The 27,530-nt window shown below is 46.5% G+C and overlaps 1 protein-coding gene across 2 annotated transcripts in view; it reads left to right on the top strand.

The window, feature by feature from the left end:
- Window positions 1-854: 854 nt before the first annotated feature.
- The window catches only part of ACOT9 (acyl-CoA thioesterase 9), a 67,125-nt gene continuing 40,449 nt past the window's right edge, over window positions 855-27,530 (top strand). The window contains exons 1-3 of one of the 2 annotated variants that reach the window (XM_082245925.1): window positions 855-905; window positions 14,756-14,853; window positions 18,337-18,363. In XM_082245925.1, coding sequence (XP_082102051.1) covers window positions 889-905; window positions 14,756-14,853; window positions 18,337-18,363 — 142 coding nt within the window. In that variant the 5' untranslated portion in view covers window positions 855-888. The remainder of the gene's footprint in view (window positions 906-14,755; window positions 14,854-18,336; window positions 18,364-27,530) is intronic. The other variant, XM_082245926.1, reaches the window with a different exon arrangement.

The following is a 27,530-nucleotide window of genomic DNA, read 5'->3' as shown; positions in this document are numbered from 1 at the left end:
CAAGTTCTAAACACACATTTCTGTCTCAGCAAATTCAGAGAACTATACACTCTGAGTACATTACTGCAGCTTGATAGAACTGTTACAATATCATTATATTGTACAGCATATCATTTTGATGCGGGTGTTCTAAAATTTTGTCGGACCCGTGAAAAAATCGGACCTCGTCACTTCCGGTTATGGGAGTCTCAAGTGCGCATGCGCACCAGACATTATCTTGGTTTGGTAAACTTATAACACAGAGCGACCAGTTGAATGAGAGGAGGCGGGGCTGAGGTGGGACGGAAGACACCGCCGCGTCATCTGCAGAGCTGAATAGAGGAGGCGGGACGGAGGTGCGACCGTGTAATAAATGCGACTCCTTCTGTTTTATTATCTTTACTAATTATCGTATTATTTACCCTTAGGATTTCATTACATTTAGTATTTCTTATTTTGCATTATAGAAATACCAAATGTCATGAAATCCGAAGGATAAATAATACGATAATTACTAAAGATAATAAAACAGGGAGTCGCTTAAGCCCTGCATATATTACACGGCCGCACCTCCGTCCCGCCTCCTCCGCCAGCTCTGCATATGTGCCTCCGTCCCGTCGCACCTCAGCCCCGCCTTCTCTCAATCAGCTGTCCGTTCTCTGTTATAATTTTGCCAAACCTCGAAAAATGTCTTCTGCGCATGCGCACGGACGACTCCTATCAACTGTTTTGTGACGCTCTGTCATCCTCAGACGCTCTGCTCCGTCACCTCTATGGTGTTGGAGGACCTGTGAGTGGATTGGTAGTGAAGGATTTGATGGGCGGGGAGAGTGCGGAATGGATTGGCTGCTGGCTGCTCTGAAGGAGAGGTATCTGTGAGTGGAGTTTGTCCCGAACCCAGCGGTCAACATGCTGCTGTCTCTGAGGTAGATGACTTGTGAGGGGCACAGCTTGTGTATCAGCATCCCGCCATTGTATGACATGACATGACATGGTCTGGTGTAGGACAGGCGAGAATTGGGAAAGATGGGTGTGGTTACAGGACATTGTGTGTGTGTGTGGGGAGCTTCCTTGTTCTCTGGAATGTGACAGTCCACAGGGCAGCACTTTACAAGTCCTCATCTTAACCACTTTAAGACCGGAAGTGATTTGCCCCCTTCCTGACCAGGCTCTATTTTGCAATTTGGCACTTTGTTACTTTATGTGGGAACAGTGCGAATATACAGCGTGTTCCCGCATCGCATCCGCAGCACAGGCAGTTCACACTGCAATATGCGATACGCTGTTGGTTTCAATTATTATTATACAGGATTTATATAGCGCCAACAGTTTGCGCAGCGCTTTACAATTTGAGGGAAGACAATACAGTTACAGTACAGTTCAGAACAGGTGGAAATAGAGGGCCCTGCTCGTTAGAGCTTACAATCTCAAAGTTAACGACACCCCCATTTTGCAGTGCGATCTGACAGTTCACACAGAAATCGGATCGCACTAATGTGAACCACCATGCGATCGGATTCTGCTGCGGACCAAAAAAGGGTCCTGTGTGTCTTCAGAGTGATTGCGGTGCAAATTGAGCCATACAATCTGTATGGCTGAACTCGCACCGCACAGAGATAGCATGTAATTTTAGGAGCAGTGCGCTCCGAATCATATGCGATGCATGTCTGTGATCGCAATAGTGTGAACCGGTGTAACGTGAGAATTACCTACCCCGTGAGAAAAACCTACCCCTCGTCACTTCCGGCCAGGAACAGCTGAGCAGCGCAGCAGTGCGCATGCTCACAGCCCTGGATACCTAATGGAAGAGCTGAGGATCAGACTAGTGCGCATGCGCACTAGTCTGAAACGATCTCGGTGTCCGTTAAAAAAACCTACCGACGCGGCGGTGACATAAAATAGCTGTGCTGCAATATGAGTCATCTCCGCTCCTGTCCCGGTCACTTCCCTGATCTTGGCTAGTAAATATAAAAGCGGCTGGCGGCTCCGTGATTTATGTTTTCATACAGCCGCCGCTGCTTTTATATTTAGTAGCCGAGAGCAGGGAAGTGACCGGGACAGGAGCGGAGATGACTCATAGTGCAGCACAGCTGTTTTAATGTAACTGCTCGCGTTACACAGACTGCCGTGAACCGGAAGTGACGGGGGTAGGTAATTCTCACGGAACACCGGCACTTACGGACAATTGCGCAGTCATGCGACGCTGTAGCCAAACTAAATATGCGTCCTTTTTTTCCCACAAATAGAGCTTTCTTTTGGTGGTATTTGATCACCTCTGCGGTTTTAATTTTTTGCGCTATAAACAAAAAAATAGATCGAAAAAAAAAAAAAAAAACAATATTTTTCACATTCTGCTAAATGACATTCCCAAAAAAATTAAAAATCAAATTTTTTCTAACATTTTAGGCCAATTTGTTTTCTGCTACATATTTTTGCTAAAACAAATTGCAATAAGCGTATTTTGATTGGTTTGCGCAAAAGTTATCACGTCTACTAACTACGGGAAAGATTTATGTCATTTTTATTGTGTTTTTTTTTTTTTTTTTGCAGGACTGCGTCATTGTGGCGGACAGATCGGACCCCTGACTGACATTTTTGACACTTTTGGTGGTACCAGTGACATTACTACAGTAATCAGTGCTAAAAATATGCACTGTTACTGTAATAATGACACTGGCAGGGAAGGGATTAACCCTGTTGCTGATCAAGGGGTTAAATGTGAGCCTAGCGGAGTGATTCCTACTGTGGGGGCGTGGCTTCTGAAATGACCATAGAGACATGTGATCCTTTATAGCAGGATCACATGAGCTCTGTGATCATCCCAGGGAGAAAGGGGGTCAGCTGTGTTTATAACAGCCGACCACCCTTCTCTTTCAGCGGGGAGCGATCGCGGGTGTCAGGCGACAATCGGAGCTGCCTGACATACACATCGGCTTCCCTGCTGACGATGGGGGGCGGGAGCGCGCCTGTGGCAGCGCGCATTTGCTTACCCCCTAGCCTTCTGAGAGCGAGTGACGTATACCTACGTCGCTTTGCCCAGGAGTGGCTGCCTGCTGCAGTAAATCTGCGGTAGGCGGTCGGTAATTGGTTAAGCTGGATACACACTATACAACTTTTGTTGGTAGATTTCCTTTAGATTAAAGCCCCGTACACACGTACCGATCGTCGGCCGAACGATCGGCCGTCTTTTGTCCAGGGCTGTCCTGTCCGCTGAAAAGTGCTCTAGACTGCACACAAATTTTGTCGGCTAACAACAGCCGACTGCAGAAGTGATGTCATGTGATGGTTAACTTTCCTTGTCTTTTTTTCTTTTCTGAGCATGCCCAGTCTTGCAAATCTGCTGTCTGTCGGCCGAAATCTCTACTGACTGGCGAACAATCGGCCGTTCTGGTGTTGGCCTACAAAAACTTTAATGCCTGCACAACAGATTCTGTTCGGCCGAAAATGCGCTGTCGGAAGCTTCATACTAACAAGCCTACGATCGGTCGGCGGCCGAATATTTGCGGCCGACAATCGCTACGTGTGTACGGGGCTTTACCGTCAGCTATGTTGTACAAGGACCTGTCTGACTGCATACAAATTGAAAGTGTTTAGGTCTGACCTTATATTATATGGTTTTGGTAAAGCTTGATACACACTATACAATTTTCTTTAGATTTACCAAAACCATATAATATGAGGTCAGACCTAAACACTTTAAATTTGTATGCAATCAGGCAGGCCCTTGCACTACAGTCTTCACCAATGGGGTATTGACTTCCTCTCCTTAGGAGTAGCTAGGCATAAGACTTGTTAAAACAAAAGCATTTACATAGACACACCAATGAGGGCTGTCCCACTGGTCCAATACCCCCCTGCAATAGCCATCCCAACTCAGTTTGTCTTCTGCCTAGTACAGGAGTAGACCGGCTTCCCTGTGCTTGGGCTACAGTCTCAGCCTTCTTCTATTTTATGATTTTATTTTCTGAAAATGTCTTTTTTTCTTTGCATTACTAGCTGTTTATTTTGTCAGCGTTAGTCGGATCTTCGGATGAAGACGGCGTTTGCGGAGCTGGGAATCGGACTGGTCGTCCTGGTGCTCCGGGACGGAGGATCAGATGGAATCCCAGCCCGCCATCGAGCGTTTAGCAGGCTATGTGTTCGCCCTGGCCTCGCAAACGACCCATCCCTGTCCTCAGGGATGCAGCCTGTGGAGTGGCTACCTCACCGGACACATCCACGGTTCGTCTGTGCACTCCTGGTGTCCTGCGTTTTTGGCTGGCGGCACTCTCCTGCCATCTGAGGGCGGGTGGTTTTCCGTTTGATATGAGGCACCCCACGCCATTGGGTACAGGTAAGTACACTCTGTGTGGGGCCTCTGTCTGGGGTCAGCAGTCCTGTGTTTCTGTGGTGTCCCCGATGTCTGTGCGTTTTGGGCTCCCAGATCCCGGTCCTTGCGGGGGTCTTTTCTCACAGCCAGCGCTGTGTGGGGTTTTGGGGGATCCCTCTCCTGTGTCACTAAGGTGCTTGGAGGTACAGACACGTGCAGCGACCGCTGCGGGGTTAAAAACCATCATTTTAGGTGTGGGCAGCATGTCTGGCTTCACTATGGGCGCTTATACAGCATTGTATGTAGTGTATTTTGGCGCCATCTTGTTTGTGGCAAACGATCGTTCCGAGCAAAAGTCGGTGGCCATTTTGCCGAAGCCTCCCATTACTTTACCTAGGCATCCGTTTCCTTAGCTCGCAGCCTCAGTTCAGTCTCTGCGGTGACATCACTTCCTTCACTCAGGAGCGACCCGACGGCGGTGGTAACACACTTGTGGGGCTCTGTTCTGCTGTCCTTCTTTTCCTCCCTTGTGCAATCTTCCTGGCTTCAGTTTGTTCCTGCGGGGGGTCTGTGTTCCACAGTCATTGCAGCGGTGTGCTGTGGGGTCCGCGGCGCGCTTAAAGGGCCAGTACCTTTTAAAAAGTTTTTTTTTTTTTTTTGCAATGAAATCCCAGGACAGCAAATTCCCTCCAGCCTTGGTGGGGGATTCAAGTTCCTCTGAATCCTCTACCCTGACTACTTTGGCTGCTGTAGTGGTGACTTTGGTGTCCAAAATGGATGTGCTGATGACTAAACGTGCTGCTAGAAAAAGGCCTAGGATTTCTTTTTCTTCTGATTCTGAATGTGACATGGCTGCTGTAGGTAGCGTGCCCCTTTCAGGGTCTCGCTCTTCTCAGGACCTGCAAGAGTCTGAGGGGGAGGCGGAGGTTACAGGGGTGGATGAATTCCACCCCCCCCCCCCCCGGGACGCCAGAGGAACGCGCAGCTATGGATGCGCTGGTTTCTGCCATTAAAGAAACACTACATTTAGAGGATGAGCCCAATCGTCCGGGCATTGTGTCCTCTTTTGGTACACACAGGACCCGCAAGACGGCGCAGGTTTTTCCTTGCCCCGCTGAGTTTCATCACACTGTGAATGAGCAATGGCGCAATTTAAAACACACCTTCACGGTGCCTAAAAGGTTTCAACTTCTCTACCCTTTTGCGTCTACTACGGTTGCACGCTGGTGTGTGGCTCCTCAAGTGGATCACACTGTAGCCAGATTGAACAAGGCTACTCTGGTTCCCACCGAAGATTCTCCGGTATTTAGGGATCCTACGGATAGGAGGCTGGAATCTCTTGCCCGCCACACCTACGTGGTGGCGGGCTCCATGCTCAAGCCCATTTTCGCCTCTGTCATGGCAGCTCAGGCTGTGGCGATTGGACATAGGTGCTCAGACCCACTCTCGTGGCTGATTCTGCCCCCCCCCCCCCACTACCATGGAGATGGTGGACCAGATTTATCAAGGGGTCATGTATTTGTGCGATGCGGCCTTAAATGAGGCCCTATTGGCTGCGCGCCTGTCCAGTGTCACGGTGCTTAACCGTCGACTGATATGGTTGAAAAGCTGGTCGGCTGACCAGAAAGACGGTGGCTGATATTCCCTATGCGGGGTCTCGCCTTTTTGGAGACTCCCTGGATGAATTGGTTAAAGGAGTCACTGGGGGCAAGAGCACTCTGCTACCCCAGCATCCTAAGGGCATGTTTTTCCACGGCAAGCGGGGTTCCACCTTTAAATCTAATCGGGGCTCCTTTCGTGCCTTCAAGGCACAGTACAAGGGGAAACCCTTCAAGGGCCAGGGTGGCCAGAGAAAGCCCTGGGCCAGCAAACAAAAATCCGGCCAAGCTGGTGCGGCGGCTCAGTCCGCCTCTACCTGAAGGGGCGCCCTCACCCGTTTCAGGGGTGGGGGGACGTTTGCACGGTTTCCTCCAACCTTGGCTGCTCCGAGTTCTGGACAGGTGAGTTCAGGAAATCATTCGATCAGGGTACAAGATCGAATATCTTTCACGGCCGGCAGACAGATTCTTTCCCTCAAATCTTCATTTGACCCCAGGGCGGTTACAGGACCTGCATCAAGCGGTGCAGGATCTCCTCGCTCAGGGGGTAATCGTCCCGGTGCCTCATCGGGACAGGTTTCGGGGGTTTTACTCCAATCTGTTCACTGTGCCCAGAAAGGAGGGCAAAGTGCGTCCGATTCTGGACTTAAAAGCTCTGAACCGCTTTGTGCGTGTTCAAAAGTTCCCGCATGGAATCGCTCCGCTCGGTGGTGGCCTCCCTGAGTCCGGGAGAATTCCTGGCCTCTATCGACCTGAAGGATGCGTATCTACACATCCCCATTTTCGAGGTTCATGAGAGGTACCTCCCGGTTTGCTATCGCGGAGGCCGGAGGATCATTATCAGTTTGTGGCGTTACCTTTTGGTCTCGCTTCAGCACCAAGGGTCTTTACCAAAGTATTGGCGCCTGTTCTGGGCCTGTTGCGGGCACAGGGCATTGCGGTCTTGGGATATCTGGACGTTAAGGTCGAGTGCCAGTAAGAGCCTGTTGCGCGATCTGTCCACTACGGTCCAGACGCTCCAGGAGTTTGGTTGGACCATCAACGTTCAGAAGTCGACCTTGTCTCCTTCGGTTCGTCTCCCATATTTGGGAATGGTTCTGGACTCTGGTCAGGCAAAGGTGTTCTTACCGGAGGACAAGCTCCGGGGCTGCAGTGAGGTCCCTCAGGGACAACAAATCCTCCTCACTCAGGACCTGCATGCGTTCCCTGGGGTTGATGGTATCGGCCTTTGAGGCGATACCATTTGCACAGTTTCACATGCGATCTCTCCAAGCGGAGATCCTGGCCAGGTGGGACAGACTACCTCAGTCCTTGGACCTGAGAGTGTCTCTGAGTCACCAAACCAGAATGGATCTCTTGTGGTGGCTTCAGTCCCCGGCTGTTTCGGAAGGGAAATCCTTTCAGCTGTTACTATGGACGGTGATTACCACGGGCTGGGGTAGCGTCCTGGGCAACCTATCTGCCCAGGGCACTTGGTCGGAGGAGGAATCTGACCTTCCGATAAACATATTGGAATTGAGAGCGATCAGGCTGTGCCTGCTCCACTGGTCGGATCGTCTTCAGGGCCGTCCGGTACGGGTGCAGACGGACAATGCCACTGCGGTGGCGTACATCAACCACCAAGGGGGCACCAAGAGTATCCAGGCGGCCCAGGAAGTGACCAGTATTCTGTCTTGGGCCTTGACTCATGTCCCGGCGATATCGGCAGTTCACATTCCGGGTGTGGAGAATTGGCAGGCCAATTATCTGAGCCGCCAGACCCTGGACCAGGGGGAATGGTCCCTGCACCCGGAGGTTTTTCAAATGCTGTGTGCTAAGTGGGGATCCCCGGATGTGGATCTGTTCGCATCTCTGCTAAACCACGCCTCGGATGCGCTGGTGGTGCCTTGGCATCGGTATCGTCTGATCTATGACTTTCCTCCGATTCAGTTGTTGTCCAGGTTCCTTCGCAGGTTGGCCTCGGAACAAACACTGGTGATTCTAGTGGCACCGGACTGGCCACGCTGGTCCTGGTACGCGGACATCGTTCCCCTGGCCGTCGAGCCTCCATGGCGGCTGCTAATGCGAGAAGATCTGCTGTCTCAGGGACCGATCTTCCATCCTGCTTTACAGTCACTGGCTTTAACGGTATGGCTGTTGAAAGCCAGGTTCTGAGAGACAGGGGTCTCTCCTCAGAGGTCATTCCTACTTTGATCAAGGCTAGAAAAGCCTCGTCTGGTAAGATTTATTACCGTACATGGAAAGTTATTTTGCCTGGTGTGAGTCCAGGGGTTTCTCTCCTCGTTCATACTCGGTGGCGAGAGTGTTTGGCTTTCCTTCAGTCTGGTGTGGACCAGCGCCTTGCGTTGGCCACGATTAAGGGCCAGGTATCTGCACTGGCTGTTCTTTTCCAGCGCCCTGTGGCGTCTTATTCCTTGGTTCACACCTTTATTCAAGGTGTGCGTTACTTGGCCCCTCCTCGAAGGGAGCCCTTACCTCCATGGGACTTGAACTTGGTTCTGTCCGTGTTAAAACGTTCCCCGTTTGAAAACATCACGGAGATTTAGTTACCTCTGCTGTCTAAAAAGGTTGCCTTTCTGATAGCGATCACTTCTGCTCGCAGAGTGTCGGAGTTGGCGGCGTTGTCTTGCCGCTCCCCTTACCTGGTGGTTCATAGGGATAAGGTGGTCTTGCGACCTAACCCGTCCTTTCTTCCAAAGGTGGTTTCGGATTTTCACCTCAATGAGGACATTGTTTTACCTTCGCACTGTGCGAATCCTAAGGAGATTGCCTTGCATTCTTTGGATGTTGTCAGGGCGATCAGGGTTTACCTGTCTTCAACTGAATCCTTTTGAAAATCGGATTCTCTCTTTGTCCTTCCTGAGGGACCTCGGAAGGGTATGGCTGCGTCTGCGGCGACCATTGCAAAATGGATCAGACAGACAATTGTTCAGGCCTATTTGTTGAAGGAACGGGTACCACCCTTCCCTGTCAAGGTGCACTCTACCAGATCGGTGAGTGCGTCCTGGGCTTTCTGGCATCAGGCCTCGGTGGCCCAGGTGTGCAAGGCTGCGACTTGGTCGTCAGTGCACACCTTTTCCAAATTCTACAAAATTGATGTTCTGGCATCAGCTGATGCTTCCTTTGGCTGCAAAGTTCTCTGTGCGGCTGTACCGTAGTGGACCCAGGTTTTATTGCGGGTCCCTGGCTGTTGGGGTTGTTTATCCCCTTGGCTATTTGCTTTCCTGGGTTGTTGCTCCTGTTGAGCTTTTTTGTTGCCCAGAAGGTTCCCTTGCTGTTCACGTAAGGTTCCTTTCTCTGATGTGGGTACTGCGTTGCCTTTTCTGACGGTTGCGTTTCCCACCCCTCATGTCTACACTGCTTTGGGTCATCCCCATTGGTGAAGACTGTATGAGTGGGCGGCGACTGTCGGAGGACGTAAGAGAAAACTGAATTTTTGTAAAATCTTACTGTAAAATTCCTTTCTCTGAGTCCTCCGACAGTCGCCGCCCCCGCCCCTCTTTTGGGGTTCTTATACACTTAACTGCTTGCTACCAAACTGAGTTAGGATGGCTTTTGCAGGGGGGTATTGGACCAGTAGGACAGCCCCCATGGGTGTGTCTATGTAAATGCTTTTGTTTTAACAAGTCTTATGCCTAGCTACTCCTAAGGAGAGGAAGTCAATACCCCATTGATGAAGACTGTATGAGTGGGCGGCGACTGTCGGAGGACTCAGAGAAAGGAATTGTACGGTAAGATTTTACAAAAAATTCCGTTAGTCACTTTTTGAAACAGGGAGAGGGAGGGTGCACCTCATGGGGGGGGGGGGGGGCGCAGTCTTGGCTTCACCAGTGCTCTATGTGAGCCTGTCCCCAACCTAGCTCTTTTTCCTCCCCCTTCTCCTTCGTGAGAGGGAGGGGAGAGAGGAAAGAGAGTAGTGGTGATGTGAGAAAAAAAGCAGCAAGTGCCCTCTGGAGGCCAGAAGGTGGCAGAGCAGGTTGGGGAGCAAGCGCCCTCTGGTGGCCAAAGGCTGTCAGTGCAGGTTGTGCTGGCTCACTCTTCCCTCTGCCAACCCCTGCCGAGCGGCCTGGCTCCCACCTTTGTGTGGTGGTTGGGGACCACTGTATAAAGGATAGGAGGGTTTGGTTCTTATTTAATGCCCATATGAACTTTAACCACTTGAGTGTTAACCTGTAAATACCTTGTCGTTGCCAGTAGCAGAGCTCAGGCATGCTCACACTAGAATTCATACCCCCACATGTGTGATTGCATCAGGAAGCTGTCACTTGTACAGGACCATCATCTTTGGCTGTGGGGCATTCCCTCCCTGCAACCCCACGTATACAAGTGACAGGGAATGCTTCGGCTGTCGATGATTGCTCCATACAGGTGACAGCTTCCTGGCAGGCTCACGCATGCACGTTTGAATTCTAGTCTGAACACGCCCAATCTCTCATCACTAATTACTGGGTCAGTTTTCAGCACTGTGAGTAAAGCTACTTTCACATTGCTTTGTATCAAAAACGCATAATTGTCTTTGCAGTGTTTTTACTGTTTTTTTCTTACTTTGCATTAAATTTAATGCAACACATTATGCGTCTTTGATGCATTTGCATTGTCTTTATATTCCTACTATTCTAGTGCGATTTCCAGTGTGACTTTAGAAGTTATCAAGCCAGGGTTCACAGAATTGCATGACCAGGGAAATCACAAAAATCTAATTTTCTGACTTCAGTGCGATTTCAGCCCCATAGACTTTTATGCTATCCCACAGAAGTTGAATCAGCATAGATGAAAAGCACTCTGACTTTGATTGCTTTTTTTTTTTTTAACTCTCAGCTATATTTCTTGGTCATCCTTGCTGCCTAAAGGCTAGGTTCACATTGAAGCAGCTTTGATCTTTTCTTCTGTCGGGTGATCCTTCTTCTGTCGGGTGATCCTTCCTTCCTTCTGTCGGGTGATCCTTCCTTCTGTCGGGCGATCATTCTATTGAGTGATATTTCCTTCGATCGGATCTTTGAAGGAAGGATCGGACGTTCATAGTAAGGATCGATCTATCGAAGGAAGGAAGAATCGATAGATGGAAGGGTCGATCTATCGAAGGAAGGAAGAATCGATAGATGGAAGGGTCGATTAATTAAAGGAAGGGAATCTTGATCGAAGGGTTGATCGTTCAAAGTAAAGATAGATTAAAGGAAGGCTCCAAAATCGCAGCTGTATCAAAATCGATAAGAGGTTAGGGTTAAAAAAAATAAAACTGAATCCATCAAAGTTGCATATAAATGCTTCTTATGTATGCTGATGCGACTTCCGGGAAATAACATCGAAGTCTAAGGGGCGTAAATCGCACTGAAGTTCACCAGGAACCTTTTCCAAAATTGCAATATGCTGAGTTGATTAGAAGGGCACCATTGAATATAATGTGATTTCCCTTGTCATGCGATTCTGTGAACCTGGGCTTGAGAACTTCCCACAGGTGCGTTGCATTTTTAATGGCTTTTCAATGCATTTTTGATGTGGTTTCCATTCATTCCAATGGAGGGATGCGTTTTTGGTGCTGTTTTTTTACTGGGCCAAATATGCACCATAAAAGGTTTTTTTTCTTTAACTGCAACTGAAGCGCAACAGACCAGTGTGAACTAAACAAAAATGGGTCCATGTGAATGCAGCCTAAAGGTGACTAATAGAGAGGCTGAATCTCCCTAACAGGGGCACAGACAGCAATAACATGTTGACAGACATTCTAATTCCTCACCACTTTATTCAAAACTAAAAAAGTTTTTTGCTTTAAATTATACATTTTAAAAATGCTGTGCTTGCCTACAGGAGCACACCTTTGTTTCGCCAGGGTATCCACTTTTTGTGCCACTGCATTGTTCCACTTATCCATCAGTGCTGCGTTAACTACATCAGTACAGAACAGGAATACAAGTGTGGCACTAAAGGTAAATGTGCCCCCCCTCTGTGGTTTAACCAGCTTTCTGTGTTGTCACAAGCCAAGAGTCAGACCCAGAGACTGTCTGTCGCCTGCCAACTGTCACTTTGAATGGAGGCAACACAGAAAGTTCCTAAACATTTGTAATTGACTATGGGCTCATTTACATGAGTGACACACTTTACTGCCTCTCTGAAAAGCAATCCACAGTGCTCGATTTTCAGTGGACAGTAGTGTAACGGCACCCAGGAGGTGATACTGCTGCTGTCTGAATGCTATGTTTTTGTTTTTTTCTTGCTTGTTTTTTCAGGCAAAAGGGTTTTTGTTTTTTTGATGAAAAAACATGCCACAGCCACAAGCCAAGCGCTTGGCTCAGGGTTGCAGCATGGCCCCAATCACTTGAATGGGTCACGTTTGACGGCGGTTCTGCCTGCCAAACGGGTGTTATAATTTTCACCACTAACATGGCCACTGGCCTTGTCAACCTGCAGGTCAGCAATCGGAGGGTGGTAAAACCACTGATCGCCCCCGGCCACCCGTGTAAACTTTGCTTCACATTATTGCTGGCCTTGTCAACTTGCATCTTAGTGGTGGTAAAACCGTTGATCAGTTGTCTATTTTTCCTAGAGGTGCACCGAATATAAATTTTGGTGCTGAAACCGAAAATGCAGGATGCACTTGGCTGAAAACTGAAAATGACAGTTTACCCATTTCCTGCAAACCGACGTACTTGTACGTCAGCTTAAAGAAGTGGTTGTACCGAGATGATGCCTGCAAACCTGGTACCGTTTTTAGAGCTGGAGGTCGGCTTTCAAGAGATGACAACCAATGCGGCTCAGTAGCCGCTCGGCCGTTATCCCAGTGAACGGGAGGGGCACCCCCCCTCCTGCCGCTTTCCACGGCTCTGCCCGGGTCTCCCGTCCCACCAGCCAGCATGTCCACCCGGCTGGTTGAAGTCCCGCACTAGGCCGGATTCGGGTTAGATCGGGTCTCTGATCATGCAACCCGGAAGTGACGTCACTACTGGTTTACTCGACTGCCAATGGTGCCAATTAGAAAAACTGTCAGTTTTCACAATGATTTCAGCGTTTTGAATACTTTGAAGTGCAGTGGAGGGGTTTGGCATGTTTTAGACCCCAGATCCCTCCATAAAGAATACCTGTCACTGCCTATTACTGTCACAAGGGATGTTTACTTTGCTTGTGACAGCAATAAAAGTGATCAGATTTATTTATTTTTTTGTAAAACAGTATTTAAAATAAAATAAATAGGAAAAAAAAAAACTTTATGGCTCCTTTCACACGGCCGCTCCGTGTGAAAGGTCCGCTGCGGGACTTTTTTTTTTCCACGGAGCGGATGACATTTCTGTCATCCGCTCCGTGTGCCCGCATATCATCCCATCCGTTTGCGGATGATATGCGGACCTAATGTAAGTCTATGGCACTGCGGATGTCAGCGGATGACACCGCTGAAATCCGATTTTCCTTCCTTTCCGTTTTTTACACGGAAGGAAAAATAGGGTTCTGTTCCGTTCCAAAAAACGGAACAGAACTGAAAGAAGGAAAATCGGATGTCAGCGGATGGTATTCCGCTGACATCCGCAGTGCCATTCACTTACATTATGTCCGCAAATCATCCGCAAACGGATTGGATGATTTGCGGACACACGGAGCGGCCGTGTGAAAGGACCCTAAAGCGCCCTTATCGCTGTGAGCTTGCGTACGAAAGAAAACAAATACGTAAGTCGTGCCTGCAAATGAAAATGGTGTTCAAATCACACGTGAGGTATTGCCGTGATTGTCAGAGCGAGAGCAATAATTCTAGGAAAAGACCTCCTCTGTAACTCTATACTGGTAACCATTAAAATGTTTTAAAGCGTCGCCTATAGAGATTTTTAAGTACCGTAGTTTGCTGCCATTCCATGAGTGTATGCAATTTAAAACTGTAACATGCTAGGTATCTATTTACTCCGCGTAACATTATCTTTTACAATATACAAAAAAATTGGGTTGATTTTACTGTTTTGTTTTTTTAAATTCAGTGAAATATATTTTGTCCAAATAATATTGCATTTGAAAGACTGCTTATATAATATATATATATATATATATATATATATATATATATATATATATATATATATATATATATTATAATGTTTGGGGATTCTAAGTAATTTTCTAGCACAAAATGCTTATTTTAACTTGTAAACAACGTTTCAGAAATAGGCTTGGTCCTTAAGTGGTAACAAAAATGATATACATAATTGTATTCGACTTTTTAATTGATATAATTAATTTAAATGAATATGAATTTGTCGCCCATTATCGCCACCTTTAAGAAAAATGTATCCCTTTTTAAATTCTTTGTATATCTTCACACTGGTATGTTGCGCTTCCGTTGTGGTGTTAAAAATCCGGCTTTCTGCATTTTTGGTCAGTCAAAAAAAAACTGCACCAAAAACACACCTCCCTGTTGAAATGTATTGAAAACGCAGCAACAACGCATCAATAATGCACCCCTGTTACGTTTTTTATGCTGTTTTTGAGTCACGTGACCTATGAAAAACGCGGCATAAGCACAGTAAAATCGTGGCGAAATTGCGCGTGTTTTCGGCCCCTTTTTCGCTTATCAGCAAAATTCTGAAAACACAATTTTCAGTCGATATGTTTCAACGGCCGTAATTTCGGTGCATCTCTAATTTTTACCTCTTCCCTGGCCATCTTTGTAAATGAAGTCTATTTCCTCATGCCAACCTAAAAAGGTCTTCTCACCTTGCTTGATGGCACTTTGGTTGCCCATTAATTAAAGAGGAGCACCTGTCCCCCCCCATCCCCCAAAAAAAAAAAAATTAAGTTGGCAGCTACAAATACTTCCCCTTTTGGGTGAAGTTCTGCTTTAGGTACAAAAAAGATTTTCGCTTTTTATTTTTCTTTGTCTTTTTTCTCTTTACAGACCTGGTATAACATGTCAGATATCACGGCTTCTGAGCAGATCGTTGATGACCACGAGTACAGTATACCCTAATGGGAAACCGCCAGATATGAGTGAAGGTAAAATTGGCAAATGTAATTTACTGAATCAGATTTTTCAAAGAGGTTTATTTTTTCATAACTGTAGACCATCTTGAGTCAGTCCTGCCAGATACGATATATGACTTTAAACCAGGGTTAGGCAACCTCGGCACACCAGCTGTAGCAAAACTACAAATCCCATCGTGCCTCTGCCTCCGGAAATCAGCTCCACAACAACTGGAGTGCCAAGGTTGCCTACCTCTGCGTTAAACAATGCTTGTTTGTTTTTTGGCATGGACAATTTTTGGCACAAGGCTTTTGCCACTGAAGACAAAGTAAAATCAGCAAGTTGCCTAAAGTGTCAGAAAGCGCCTAACCATCCTTAACTTTTAAGCCTGTACCCTAAAATTTGAACACCATGCATCTAAAAAAGCTATGAGGTTTTAGGCCCAGGAGGTAACCGGTTAAGCAAAAGATGGATCCAATGAAGCTGCACATCAATGCAGACCCATTGATACTGAATGAATGGCAGTCTCAGCCCGGGCTTCTGCCAGGTTACACACCCAACACGTTTCACTCAGCCCCTCAGAGCTTAATCATGATTAAGCTCTGAGGGGCGGAGTAGAACGTGTTGGGGTTGTGGCCTGGAAGGAGGCCAGGCTGAGACTGCCATTCATTCCAGTACCAATGAGTCTGCATTGATGTGGAGCTTCATGGGATCCATTCTTTGCCTAACAGTTGTTTGGAGCCGAGACAAGCCGCTTCCCTGGCCTGCACTCAGTGGTGGAGACAGGATTGCTTTCCCTTGCAGCCTGAGCTGCACACATTTTTCCATTACCGGTTCCCTAGGTATCCTCCTATACCAGAAAGTGCACTGCTATATTTCAGGAGTTCCAGACAAAAGGAACATTTCTCAAGGTATTGCTTAAAGCGAAACTAAACTACCAAAATATTCTCCTCCACCTTCCAGCGTATGCATTTGGAAGCTTGCATGCGCAGCTTAGTGTGCCATTAGTAGAAAAACGGGGAGCAGGCAGGTAGGTTTTTGTTATTGAAGAAGAGATAGCTCTTTATTGCAGAAAAGACATGTTCTATGTGCTTGCAGTTTTCTTTAAGGGCTAATTCACACCAGCTGCTGCATTATACCATGCAGCGAATGGTACGTGATGCAGTCTGGCCAGATCAGTGCAGTGCTGATGTGCCGATTTTGCCGCATCGTACTGTTGACTTTTTTTTTTTCAATAGAGCTTTATTGAAATGTCACAAAGACATTTTGTAAAGTTCAATTAGATGCCGCGCGGTGAAAGCCAGTGGATTGGTTCACACTGCGCTATTTTGAAAAAAGGTACTGCGCACTTTTTTTTTTTTTTTTTTTATATACGGCACACCATTTGCAATGCATTTTGCCTTGTCATGCACTGGGATTGCACTGGAATAAATGTCCAATGCATTCCCACTGCATCTGGTGTGGATATACCCCAACTTAATTTTAGGTTAATGTTTCTATATTTTCCCAATAACATTGCAAATATTCACTTTTCAGTTTGACTCCACTATATTGGGAACACAAAATAATTTATTCCTAGCTCATAAGTGAAGGGAAATGTGACAAATGAATTTGAACTAAAAATATATTTTACAATATTTTTATATGCAGGTTTCATATCTGAATAGCCATAATGAACACATTCTTCTCTCTGCTGTACTAATGCTGAATTTTGACTTGCCAAGCACGCTATTTTTGCTGTTTTGGTAGAAGATAAATGGGTTAAAAGATACCCGTGTGCCAAAAGTGAATGTTGGGCAAAGAGAGTATAGCCACTTCTTGTTGTCTAAATAAAGCACATTTTTACTTAGAAATATGTAAAAATGGTATTAAAGTGATTTGTAAAGTCTCATTTTCTTTTTTTTCTATAAAAATAACAAACATATCATACTTACCTCCTCTGTGCAGTTGGTTTTGCACAGAGCAGCCCGGATCCTTCTCTTCTCGGGTCCCTCTTTATAGAACTCCTCCCTTCTGCTCCCTGTGTCCATTCAGACATTGAGCCGTGGTTCGGACCTGTCCCCTCTCTCTCCTCATTGGCTAACTAACTTTGATAGCAGCTGGAGCCAATGGCGCCGCTGCTGTGTTTCAGCCAATCAGGAGGGAGAGTCCCGGATGACCGAGGCATTTGTGGACATCGCTAGATCGAGAGGGGGCTCAGGTAAGTATTAAGGGGGTGCTGGGGAGGGGGCTGCTACACACAGAAGATTTTTTCTCTTAATGCATAGAATGCATTAGGATAAAAACCTTCTGACTTTACAGCCACTTTAAATCTAAAAATAAAATGTAATATATGGAAGTTATTGTGTGGTGGCTGCATTCATTATTGTTTTTTGTTCCTTTATTTTCACCTTGTGATCCAGCCAGTAAGTCTGTTATTTTTCAGATTCTTTTAACAGACCAAGTGGTCAATCAAAAGTGGCAGATAGAGGACTGAGAAAAACCCTTTGATGATTATAGTGGTCAACTATTGTAGAACCTTTATCCCAAAAGGAGAAAAAAATCTTTAGCTGTAACTGCTTATAAAGTATTATCTGGTGTTCAGTTTTCATTTGTTAGCCATCTAAATCTGCTAGTACATCTAACACTATCCTTTCCACAGACTGACAAAGATGCTGCCCAAAGGTGTGCCTATTGTTCCTCCATAGAGAATGGAGACACCCTAAAACAGGAGGTGTATTACTGGCCAGATCACCAGGTAAAATTAAAGGAATTAAATATCTCTTGGAGTTGTCATTTACCATGGCAGCCGAGGACCTATTTTTTGAGAAGGAGACGTCCGCAACGGCAGCCTCCAAACCACCTTCCTATAGATTTCTTTTTAAAGCAAACTTGTCACTTAAGTTATCAAAGTTTGAAAAAAACAAAAAACAAAAGTCCTGTAGTACTTTATGTTATATTACAAAGTCCCTGTGGAGTCATAGAATTGGGAGTAGTCGACATGCACTAGCAAACTCGTCCTAATCTCCCCTGTACCCATAACCAGTAGAAAAGGGGATGTTGTAGCTAAGTGGATGCAGCCCCGAATTACAAACTAGAAAGTCATTTAATCGGGTTCAAAGAATTTGGCTCATGGTTGCAGCACGGCCCCATTTGACTTGAATGGTTTAGTTTGACAGGCAGTGTCGCCTGTCAATTTGCTATGTTAAATTTACAGCTTAACCACCTGTTTTTACCACCCCCGGCTGCCCATGAGAAAGAGGCTTTATGTTCCTTTGCTGTTGGATTGGATAACTTTATCCAGGTGGCATGTGTACCTGTGTACCTTTTTTAATAGGCAAGGTGTATAAAGCATCATATCTGAAAAACAGAAAGTTGCAAATGATGGGGACTTCATCAAAGTCATCACATGTAATTTCATGAGGCAGATGGCTTGATTTGCACCACCGATACATAGGTGCGTGCTTTGTAGGTATTCACATTTTATGTTGTCTCAATTGTACCTTGCCTGTGTAAATGTTTGTTTTCCCTTGTAGGATGCATACCTGTCCATGTGAATAATGGTGTGTGGTAACTCAAAGCATTTTTATAGCACTCACTTTGCTTTAAGCCTCTTGCCTCCTGTGCATTTTGCTGTGGCTATGGATTATGGAAGCTTTTTAACGTGCTTACCAAGCACATTTTAATGTATTATTAAATAAACACAATGAATGATGGTTGATTGCGCACTTTACCCTAAATTCATACAATTCATTTTATATGTAAAGGGAAAAAAAAATCACGTTACCTTTTTGTGGTTTCTAAAAAAAAAAAAAAAAATTCTTACAAACCAATTTCTTTGAAATGATTTATTGTGTTGATCATGTGTTGGCAATGAAGGTGTTACCCATCCATGTATTTGGTTTTGTTCCCCTGGGTGATTCCAGGACTTAATCGGGTTTCCTGCCTGTTCTCCATTTGATAAGGGGAAAAAAAAAATAGAAAATCATACTTACCTGGCGTGTAGTGGCCATGATAACGAAGGTGATACTCCCAGTGTTGGGCTCGATAATTGCACTTCAGGTGTGCTGACCCTTTTTATCTCCCTTAGCTGCATAATTTGTAATAGTGGAGGACTGTGTTCACACTTAGAAAAAAAAAAGAAGTCCATCTGTCAGAGCATCAAGCTATTTACATCTATTTGCATTAACATTCACACAGTCTGAATCCCATATGCATTGTACATTGCTCAGTTTGATTTGTTTCCATGCATAGGTAAACCAGCTGGTTTGTGTTCTAAACGAACAGTGTTATTGGCTAGCATAAAATATTGTACTTAAATCTTGGTTTGCTATTATTAAATGCTCGAGGATTGTATTTACTGTGGCTCAGTGTGCAATCTACAACAAAACAGGCAAATATCGCCTAACTTGAAGCTGAATTTCAAGAATTCTGCCACTTTGTAAAAAGTTAAAGCACACTATGAGTTAAGTCCAAGGAGGGGCAAGACATTTAATGAACTTGTTAAGACTGTGGACCTCGCGCTTATGGGGTGTGGGATAACAATAAAATGAGTGTTTGTAATTAGCTGCCTGCTGCAAGAAAAGTGCTAGTGCTTTGGTGAATGAGGGTCAGTTTTATTTCATAGCAGCGCTGCAATCACTGACCCTCATTTAATGAACTTGTATCTATTGTTAATATCTGACAAGCTTATGGCTCTGCCAGAGGATACTTAAAGACCCTTGCGGCTGTGAAAGAGGGCAGAGAAGCATACAGAGCAGCTATATTATCCTCTCCCTTCTGCTGCTCATTCACAAAAGCCTTTGAATTTTGCAAATGAGTTCACATGTTACAAAGGCTTCTGCGATTGGGCAGGAGGGGAGAAGCAGGCATGGCAGTTGCAGCAAATCTACTGTTGAAGATGCTGAGACCTGAAAGATCTGTGTTGGACTCCTGGAACTACATTGAAAACTGTGTTCCGTGAGTAGTATAATAAACCTGTCAGATAATATTATTATAGATACATTCAGGAGATATCGTGCACCTCCTTGGATCTAACTCATAGTCTGCCTTCACTTTTTACAAAGGATCTGAATTCCTGGAATTCAGCTTTTAATTGTAATCTTGAATATAGAAATTTAACGAGCTTGCCCTCCTTTAACTACAACATATTGATTTAAATAACAGTGTTTGAACATGCCTGCACTAAATAATGAACCTTTGGAAAAATCCAGCCAGCAAAATGCATTGTTGCATGCACCATCAATCCACTCACGCATGCACCTTATTTGCACCTTATTTGTTTCTATCTTAACTTGTTTTTTTTGGCTTCTAAGTTGCTTTTTATTATTATTATGTTTAGTTACTTTTGTATCACTTTATAGACAAAAGTAATAATAAGGTTCCTTTAAGACCCCGTTCACACTGGGGCGACGCTACTTGCCAGGGCGACCTCACAGGTTGCGGTGCGCAGCTCGCACCGCGACCTCGGAGCGGCCGGCACGGACTTCAAATCCATTGAAGTCAATGCAGGTCGCTCCAGGTCGCCCCAAAGAAGCTCCGGACCCTTTTTTTAAGTCGGAGCGACTTGTGTCGCTCCTATTAGAACGGGTCCACAGCTACTCTATGGCAGGCGACTTGTCAGGTGACCAGGTCGCCTGACAGGTTGCCTCAGTGTGAACGGAGTCTTAGAAGGTCGATTCATCCCTATGGACAGGTGGGTGTAAATGGACTTGTTTTCGTTTACACTCTCCTACCACCAGGTTCCATCAGGTCCACTAAGGGGATCCATACTCTTCCATTTTAGATAGATCGGATCGCAAGGTAGTCGTGAGTAAACAGGCGGTGGAGTTCGTTTACTCCCGACTGCCCAAATTGCAGAGTGGGCTCAGAAACTAAGCGGGCACAGAGTTATTCACCTGCCCTGCTCCAAGCCGCAGGAGAGCTCTTATATGATCCCCTGCTGATAGTAGTGAAATCTGCCCCATGTGAAAGGGGCCTAATTGTATTTCACATAATATCTTTGCCCCCCATGGAAAAGGCTGTGCAGTTTATAGTGCTGGGAATGATTACAGATGGAGCAAATTGTAGTGTACAAGAAGATCTCTGTAAGCATAGAGCGCAAAGGTTTTCATGCAAGATGATGCTTTTAAAAACGCCTAATAGAGATGGGCTCAGAGGAGTTCGGGATCCTAGTCCCAACCCACCTGCCCGATTCCGCCAGGAAGCCGACACTGCACACGGCTAATCAGGCAGTGGGAAATTTCCTGGTCTGTGCAGATGCGGACTGGGAAATGTCTCACTGCCTGTGATTAGCAGTGTTGGCTTCATGGCGGGATCAGGCAGGTGGGTTGGGACTAAGATCCTGAACACGCCTGAGCCCATCTCTAAATTGCATAAACAACTATAATAGTGCTTTGAAGCATACCTATGGCTCAAATGACAACTAGAGCAAACCTCAAAAAATGTGGAGCCAGCTGTCCTTTTTAAGGAGCATTGGTTACCTAGTACCAGAGATTTGTTCAGTCCTGGCGTCTCCATCAAGTAGGTGGCAGAATGATAGCTGTAAATCACTTTCAAAGGGTAACAAGGGTTAAAAACAAAATTATTCCCTGATTCGTCATATTTTTATGCCTGTCCCATGGTGAGCGGTGCTTGCATTTATTAGAAATTTAGGTTGTTCTGACAACAGAAGCATTTCATGCACTGGCATTTGAGCTGTAAATAAGTAAAATGTCTGAATTACTTTGGCCTTTCCACCAATATGCCTACCGAATGCTCCAGTCACTATGAATTCGATATTCCAATACTGGCTTTACAAGGTATCAAGGCTATAGCAATCTGAAGTCCCTATGGAGATTCAGGGAGATTCCAGAGATCCGTTCAAGCTGTGCCCTAAACATCAGATTTTACTTACGCAGTACACACCTTTCCACTCTCTATCTAATCCCAGCTTTCAGGAGCTGTCAGTGTGAAGCTGTCAGTGTTTATTTATTTTTTGATTGTAATATGCATTATTTAGATTTAGCGTTTAGGTATTCGCATTGAAATGTATTAATTTTTTCTTTTGTTCATTGACTGACACAGCTCCGGATATTCTTAACCATCGGGTTATACTGCCCCCTACAATAGTAGGACATTAGGCAGAAAAAGTCTGGCTATGCTTATGGGCAGTCCCAGGGGGTATACTCCCTCTCCCTGCCATAGGTACTCAGTTTTTTTTCTGCCTAGTCAGGAGTAAGGACCTAGTTCCTTGCTGGGATCTCTGGTCTGGCAAAATCTTTTTCTTTTTTTTTTCTTCTGGTTTTTCCTGTGAGATCTACAATCAAGACGGATTGGGCAACAGGCTGGATAATCTAGATCCAGTGGTCACCCCAGTCTGGCCAGTGAGCACGAGCAGACCTCCACACTGTGCTAGGTCGGCAACGATATAGCTCCACCAGACAGGGGCTGGCCTGCGAGTTAAACGCCTCACAAGGTCACATACGACCGGGTCTCGGCCCAAGTCACAGTGTTCCTCCTGGCGGACAGATCCCCCATTTTGATGGCAAGGGGTTCGGTCTGGAGCGGTGCCTGCCTTGTTCCTGATATGGTGAGTAGCTTCCCCCCCCCCCTCTCCTCCTGGAGGGTTTTGGGGTGGACGCGGGCCACTAATGCTGAGGCTGTATGAGTGGTCTGGTACACCTCCCAGGGTGGGGGCAGGGGGCAAGGGGGTGCGCTGGGCAATCGGCTGTGCGGGGGGGGGGGGTTGTACCTGGTGGGGGCTCCTGCAAGGGCCTCCCGTCCTGCCTGTGTCTGTCCTGAGCACTAGGGATCCTCCTTGGTCCCTGGGAGCCTCGTGGGGCTGCCATTTTCTCGTAGCCTTTGTGCTACAGTTAGTGCACAGTGGCCATATTTGTGTAGTCCGGCGGCCATTATGCAGTGGTTTTTCCATAGAAAACAGCAACGGCAGAAACAGTGGAGCCCTATAGGCGGCGATTTCAGCGGTGGGAGCCCCTCCTTATCCCCTGGTGCTGACTTCTGGATCCTTTCCTTTCCAGATCACCGTACGTGCAGTGCAGATTCTCCTGGTAGCTGTGGTGCCTGGTTTCTGTGGGGTGGTGAGTCTGGGGTCCTCTCCCTCTCTGCTGAGGATTGATTGGGACTCTGTGACTGGCAACCGGGTGTGCTGCCAGAGCGATGGAGGTGTCCCTTAGTAGTGCGTTACACTTTTTTGTGGGGTCCTTCTGGTTACTCATGGAGTCTTTTTTAGAGCACATCTCCCCACCTGATCCCCTCTCTGAGGCCATGGGGTCCTTCGGGCCCCAATCATCCATTGACGCTCTGACGGCAGTCCTGGAGTCCTTTGTGTCCCAGGTGGAGTTAGCTTTTGGGCGATGGGCTGGCAAGTCAAGAGTGGGCTTCTCCAGACCCGAAGACAAGGACCCTTCAGCTTGACGGTGCGTCCTTACCTGTATCTGGGGTGGGGGGATGTCTTCGTTGGTTCCCGGACCCGTGGACTTCCCCGGTACAAGACAACTGGGTCCACTAAGTGTTACGGTTTGGCTACAAGATCAAGTTTCATTCTTACTCTCTGGAAAGGTTCTTTCCTTCCAGACTGTCCCCGGTCTGCTTATAGGCTCTTTGTGGCGGTGCAAGACCGTTTACTTCAAGGGGTGATTGTCCCAGGTCCGACTTTGGGTTTTACTCAAACCTATGTACAGTCCCCAGAAAGGAGGGCAAGGTGCATCCAGTTCTGGATCTCAAGGTGCTGAACTGCTTGTGCAGGTGCAGAAGTTCAGAATGGAGTGTGTTCGCATGGTGGTGGCTTCCCTGCCTCAGGGGGATTTTCTTGCCTCCATCGACATCAAGGATGCTTACCTTCACATTCCAATATGTGTCGGTCACCAGCACTTCCCCTGCTTTGCCGTGGGAGAGGTGCATTATCAGTTTGTGGCGTTACCCTTTGGTCTTCACGAAAGTGTTGGCCCTGGTTTTTTTTTTTTTTAATTGAAAGGGAAACTTCCAAGTATTTCAACAGTTACAGTCTATAAAGATCAGAAGTCAGAATATAAAACATAATGGCAGATAAATATGTGAGAAGGAAAGTGTTTCAGTTCTGAAATTGAATACTGCCAACAATTCAGAAAAAAAAAGAGATACTGGGTCAGACTTTTATGTGAGAAGGGCATATCAAATTAAAGTTTCATTTATAAGGCTTAAGAGATAGAGGAGAGTCAAGGTAGGATGTAGAAGGAAAGATAAAGAACAGAGATAAGCATACAGATATTTAAAGAGAGGAAAAGGGAGGAAGGGGAAGGGGGGGGGGGGATGGCTGGCCTAAACTGGGCCTCGGATTCTAGGCTCGATGATTTCCGTTAATTCCAGAATCGTCATCTGTAATTAAGCATCTGCTTTCTCCAGAGAGGACAAAAGTGTTCCACTGATGCCATCTCCTGGTGTATTTATCAGATTGGTGGCAAGCAGATAGAACCAAGCTTTCCAGCTTATTAATCTCATCCACCTTCTTGAGCCACATGCCTATGCTTGGTGCACAGGAGCTTTTCCATTTAAGAGAAATGCACATTTTGGCAGCGTTTAGCAAGTGGGTAATAGAGTTTTTGTAATGCTGAGCTGGGATGTTAGAGACATGAAGGAGGAAGAGAGCAGGGTCATTGGGAAGCGGGTTGTCTATAAACCTCTGGGCAATGTCACAAACTAGCTCCCTGAATTGCTTCAACCTAGGGCACGACCAGAAAATATGTAAAAGCGACCCCCGGTCCTTCCCACATCTCCCAACAGCGGTCCGTAAGCCCAGGGAAAACTTTTGGTCAATTTAACCGGCGTGTGATACCATCTTGTTAGGAGCTTGAAATTGGCTTTGTGTGTTTTTGTACAGATAGATGTTGTGAATGTGGGCTGGATCATGTGGTCCTTCTGATCTGGGGAGAAGGTACAATTTAAGTCCCTTTCCCACTCAGCTAGGTATGGAGGTTGAGATCGCCCTACTGGTGTAATCAGCAATGAGTAAAGTTTACACAGCGTGTGCGCTAAAGTACCCTTCTGGGAGCAAAGCCATTCAAAGGGTGTCAGTTTTGTATCAGGATGGTAAGAGAGAGGTAAAGGTTTAAAAAAATGATTAAGTTGGAGTGTAAGTTGGAGTGCCCTCCAGAAGTCCAGTCGGAACAAGCCCGATGGATCCATTAGGTCATCAATCGTAGGCCAGCTCGAGGGTGTGAGGAAGTGGGAGACTTGAACAACAAGATTCCATCAAGGATTTGAACACCCTGTGTTGATATCCGGGGGTGAACTGGTTATTTCCCAGTACAGGGAACAATTGTGAGCACGTCCGAATTGGTGAGAACTGCTCAAACAATTTCAAGCAAGTTTTAATTGTGTGTCCATTAAGAGGGTGGTGCCATATAGAGTCTGGCAGTGTCAGGTGGCACCAAGGGGCTCTGCTAAGGGGTACTTTGCATTGGGCTTGAAACTCTGGCCCAGACTAGAACAATTCCGTGTGTCGACACCAGTCAATAAGTCTTCCCAGCTGGATAGCCTGAGAGTACCTCTGTAAGCCCGAAACCGCCAGTCCTCCCATCTGTCCTTGAAAGTTAGAAGTTTTTTACTTAGTCTGGGCTGTTTAGAAGCCCAAATGAATTTCACTAGTAGGGTGTCAATCTGTCTGAAGTAATGGTGAAGAATGGATATTAGAAGTGCTTGGAAGAGGTATAAGAACTTACAAAGTATACATATTTTAATAATGTTGCATCTACCAAACCACAAATGGAAGCCTCTGCTCCACCTCTGTAACTTTTCCAGGACTGATTTTAGGAGTGGGGGAAAATTGCATGCAAATACTTGAGAGATTTTGGGTGGAATAAAAGTTCCAAGTTATTTCAGCGTGGAACTTGTCCACTTTAATTTGGAATTTAATTGCAAATGTTGTAGGAGGGAGTTTGATATGCCCACCCCCAAAGCTTCGGATCTGGTAAAATTGATTTTCAGATTGGACAGAGCACCCACCATATGTCAAAAATTTGTGGAGAAGGTTTGACAACGAGACAATATTGTGAGGGAAAACCGCATGTAATCCGCATATGCAGATATTTTCTGCTGGGTTTGGCCAACCCTGACACCTGAGTTATCCGGGTTTAAGCGTATTCTGCACAGGAAGGGTTCTAGGGATAGAGCAAGGGCGAGAGGGGACATCCCTGTCTTGTCCTATTCGTGATTGTGAAATACTTACCTACATACCTACACGTCGAAGCACTGCGAACATAAAGTCCCATCGCACTTTATCAAAGGCTTTTTCAGCGTCGGTGCCGAGTAAGATACATGGAGTTTGGGTCTTGTTAACTATATGTAAAAGGTTTAGGACCTTTTGTTTTGGACTACCCTCTTCTATCAGCAGAGTCTCCTACTGCGCTAATGGAAAACTGGAGATCCCCATCCGGACCCTGAGGAAGTTCGGCTTGATTCTGAATCTTCAGAAGTCTTCCTTGGTTCCTTCCACGAAACAAGACTATCTGGGTCTGACTCTGGACTCGACCTTAGCCAGAGTACTCCTTCCTCTGCACAAACTCCAGAAACTGCAGGCTGCATTTTGCCTCCTGCTGTCCAGCAGATAGTCATTCCTCCAGACTTGAATGTGAGTGCTGGGCCTGATGGTGTCTACATTAGAGGTGGTCCTGTTTGCACGGTTCCATACAAGATCCCTGCAAGGGAGATTCTGATTAAATGGGACAAAACTTCACAGTCTCTGGACAACAAAATCCAGCCGGGGGGGAAAAAGGGTCCCTGATCTTGTGGCTTTGTTCTCCGGCGCTCCGACAGGGTAAATCTTTCCTCCCTTTGTATAGGACAGTGGTCAACACGGATGCCAGCCTGTGGGGGTGGGAAAGTGTTCTTGACAGAAATTCTGCTCAGGGGGTCTGAACCCCGGAAGAGTCCAGACTACCGATCAATATCCTGGAGCTCTGAGCGATCAGACTGTACCTGGAACATTGGACGGATCATCTCCAAGGTGGCATAGCCGTGGCTTATGTCAGTCAGCAGTGGGGGCACAAGAAGTGTCCTGGCAACTCGGGAAGTAGTTCTCAGGTGGGCAGAATGTTCATTCCAGCTCTTTCCACCGTACACATTCCGTACACATTCCCGGAGTGGAAAACTGGCAGGCGGATTACTTCAGTCGGCAAGCGTTGGACCAGGAGGGATGGTCTCTTCACCTGGAGGTGTTTCATCAGTTGTGTCTCCGGTGGGGCACCCCCGAGGTGGATCTGTTGGCGTCTCGGCTCAACAGAAAGGTGCAGAGGTTCGTGGCACGGTCACAGGATCCTCCTGGCGGATGCCACAGACGCGCTGGTGGCCCCGTGGGGTCAGTATTGTCTGATTTACACCTTCCCTCCTCTCAAGCTTCTGCCAAGACTTCGAAGCAGGATCGAGCCAGAAGGAAACATCTTAGTGGCCCTGGACTTGCCTCGCTGGGCCTGGCACGCCGATCTAGTGTGGCTGGTCATCTACATTCCTTGAAAGCTTCCTCTCAGGGAGGATCTGCTGTCCCAAGGGCCAATCTTCCACCCTGCTTTAGTGGCTGGCTTTGACGGCTTGGCTGTTGAAAGCCAGGTACTGGAGGATAGGGGTTGGTCTGATTCAGGAATTCCAACGCTGTTAAAAGCTAGGAAATCTACTTCTAGGAAGATCTACTGTTATACATGGAAGACGTACATTGCAAGGTGTGAGTCCCTTGGGGTTCATCCTCGCTCCTTCTCAGTGG

Source organism: Pelophylax lessonae, assembly GCF_965119305.1.
Source record: "Pelophylax lessonae genome assembly, chromosome: 2".
Classification (NCBI taxonomy): domain Eukaryota; kingdom Metazoa; phylum Chordata; class Amphibia; order Anura; family Ranidae; genus Pelophylax; species Pelophylax lessonae.
Note: the sequence above shows the minus strand (reverse complement) of the source record. Positions and strands in the feature narration are given on the sequence as shown.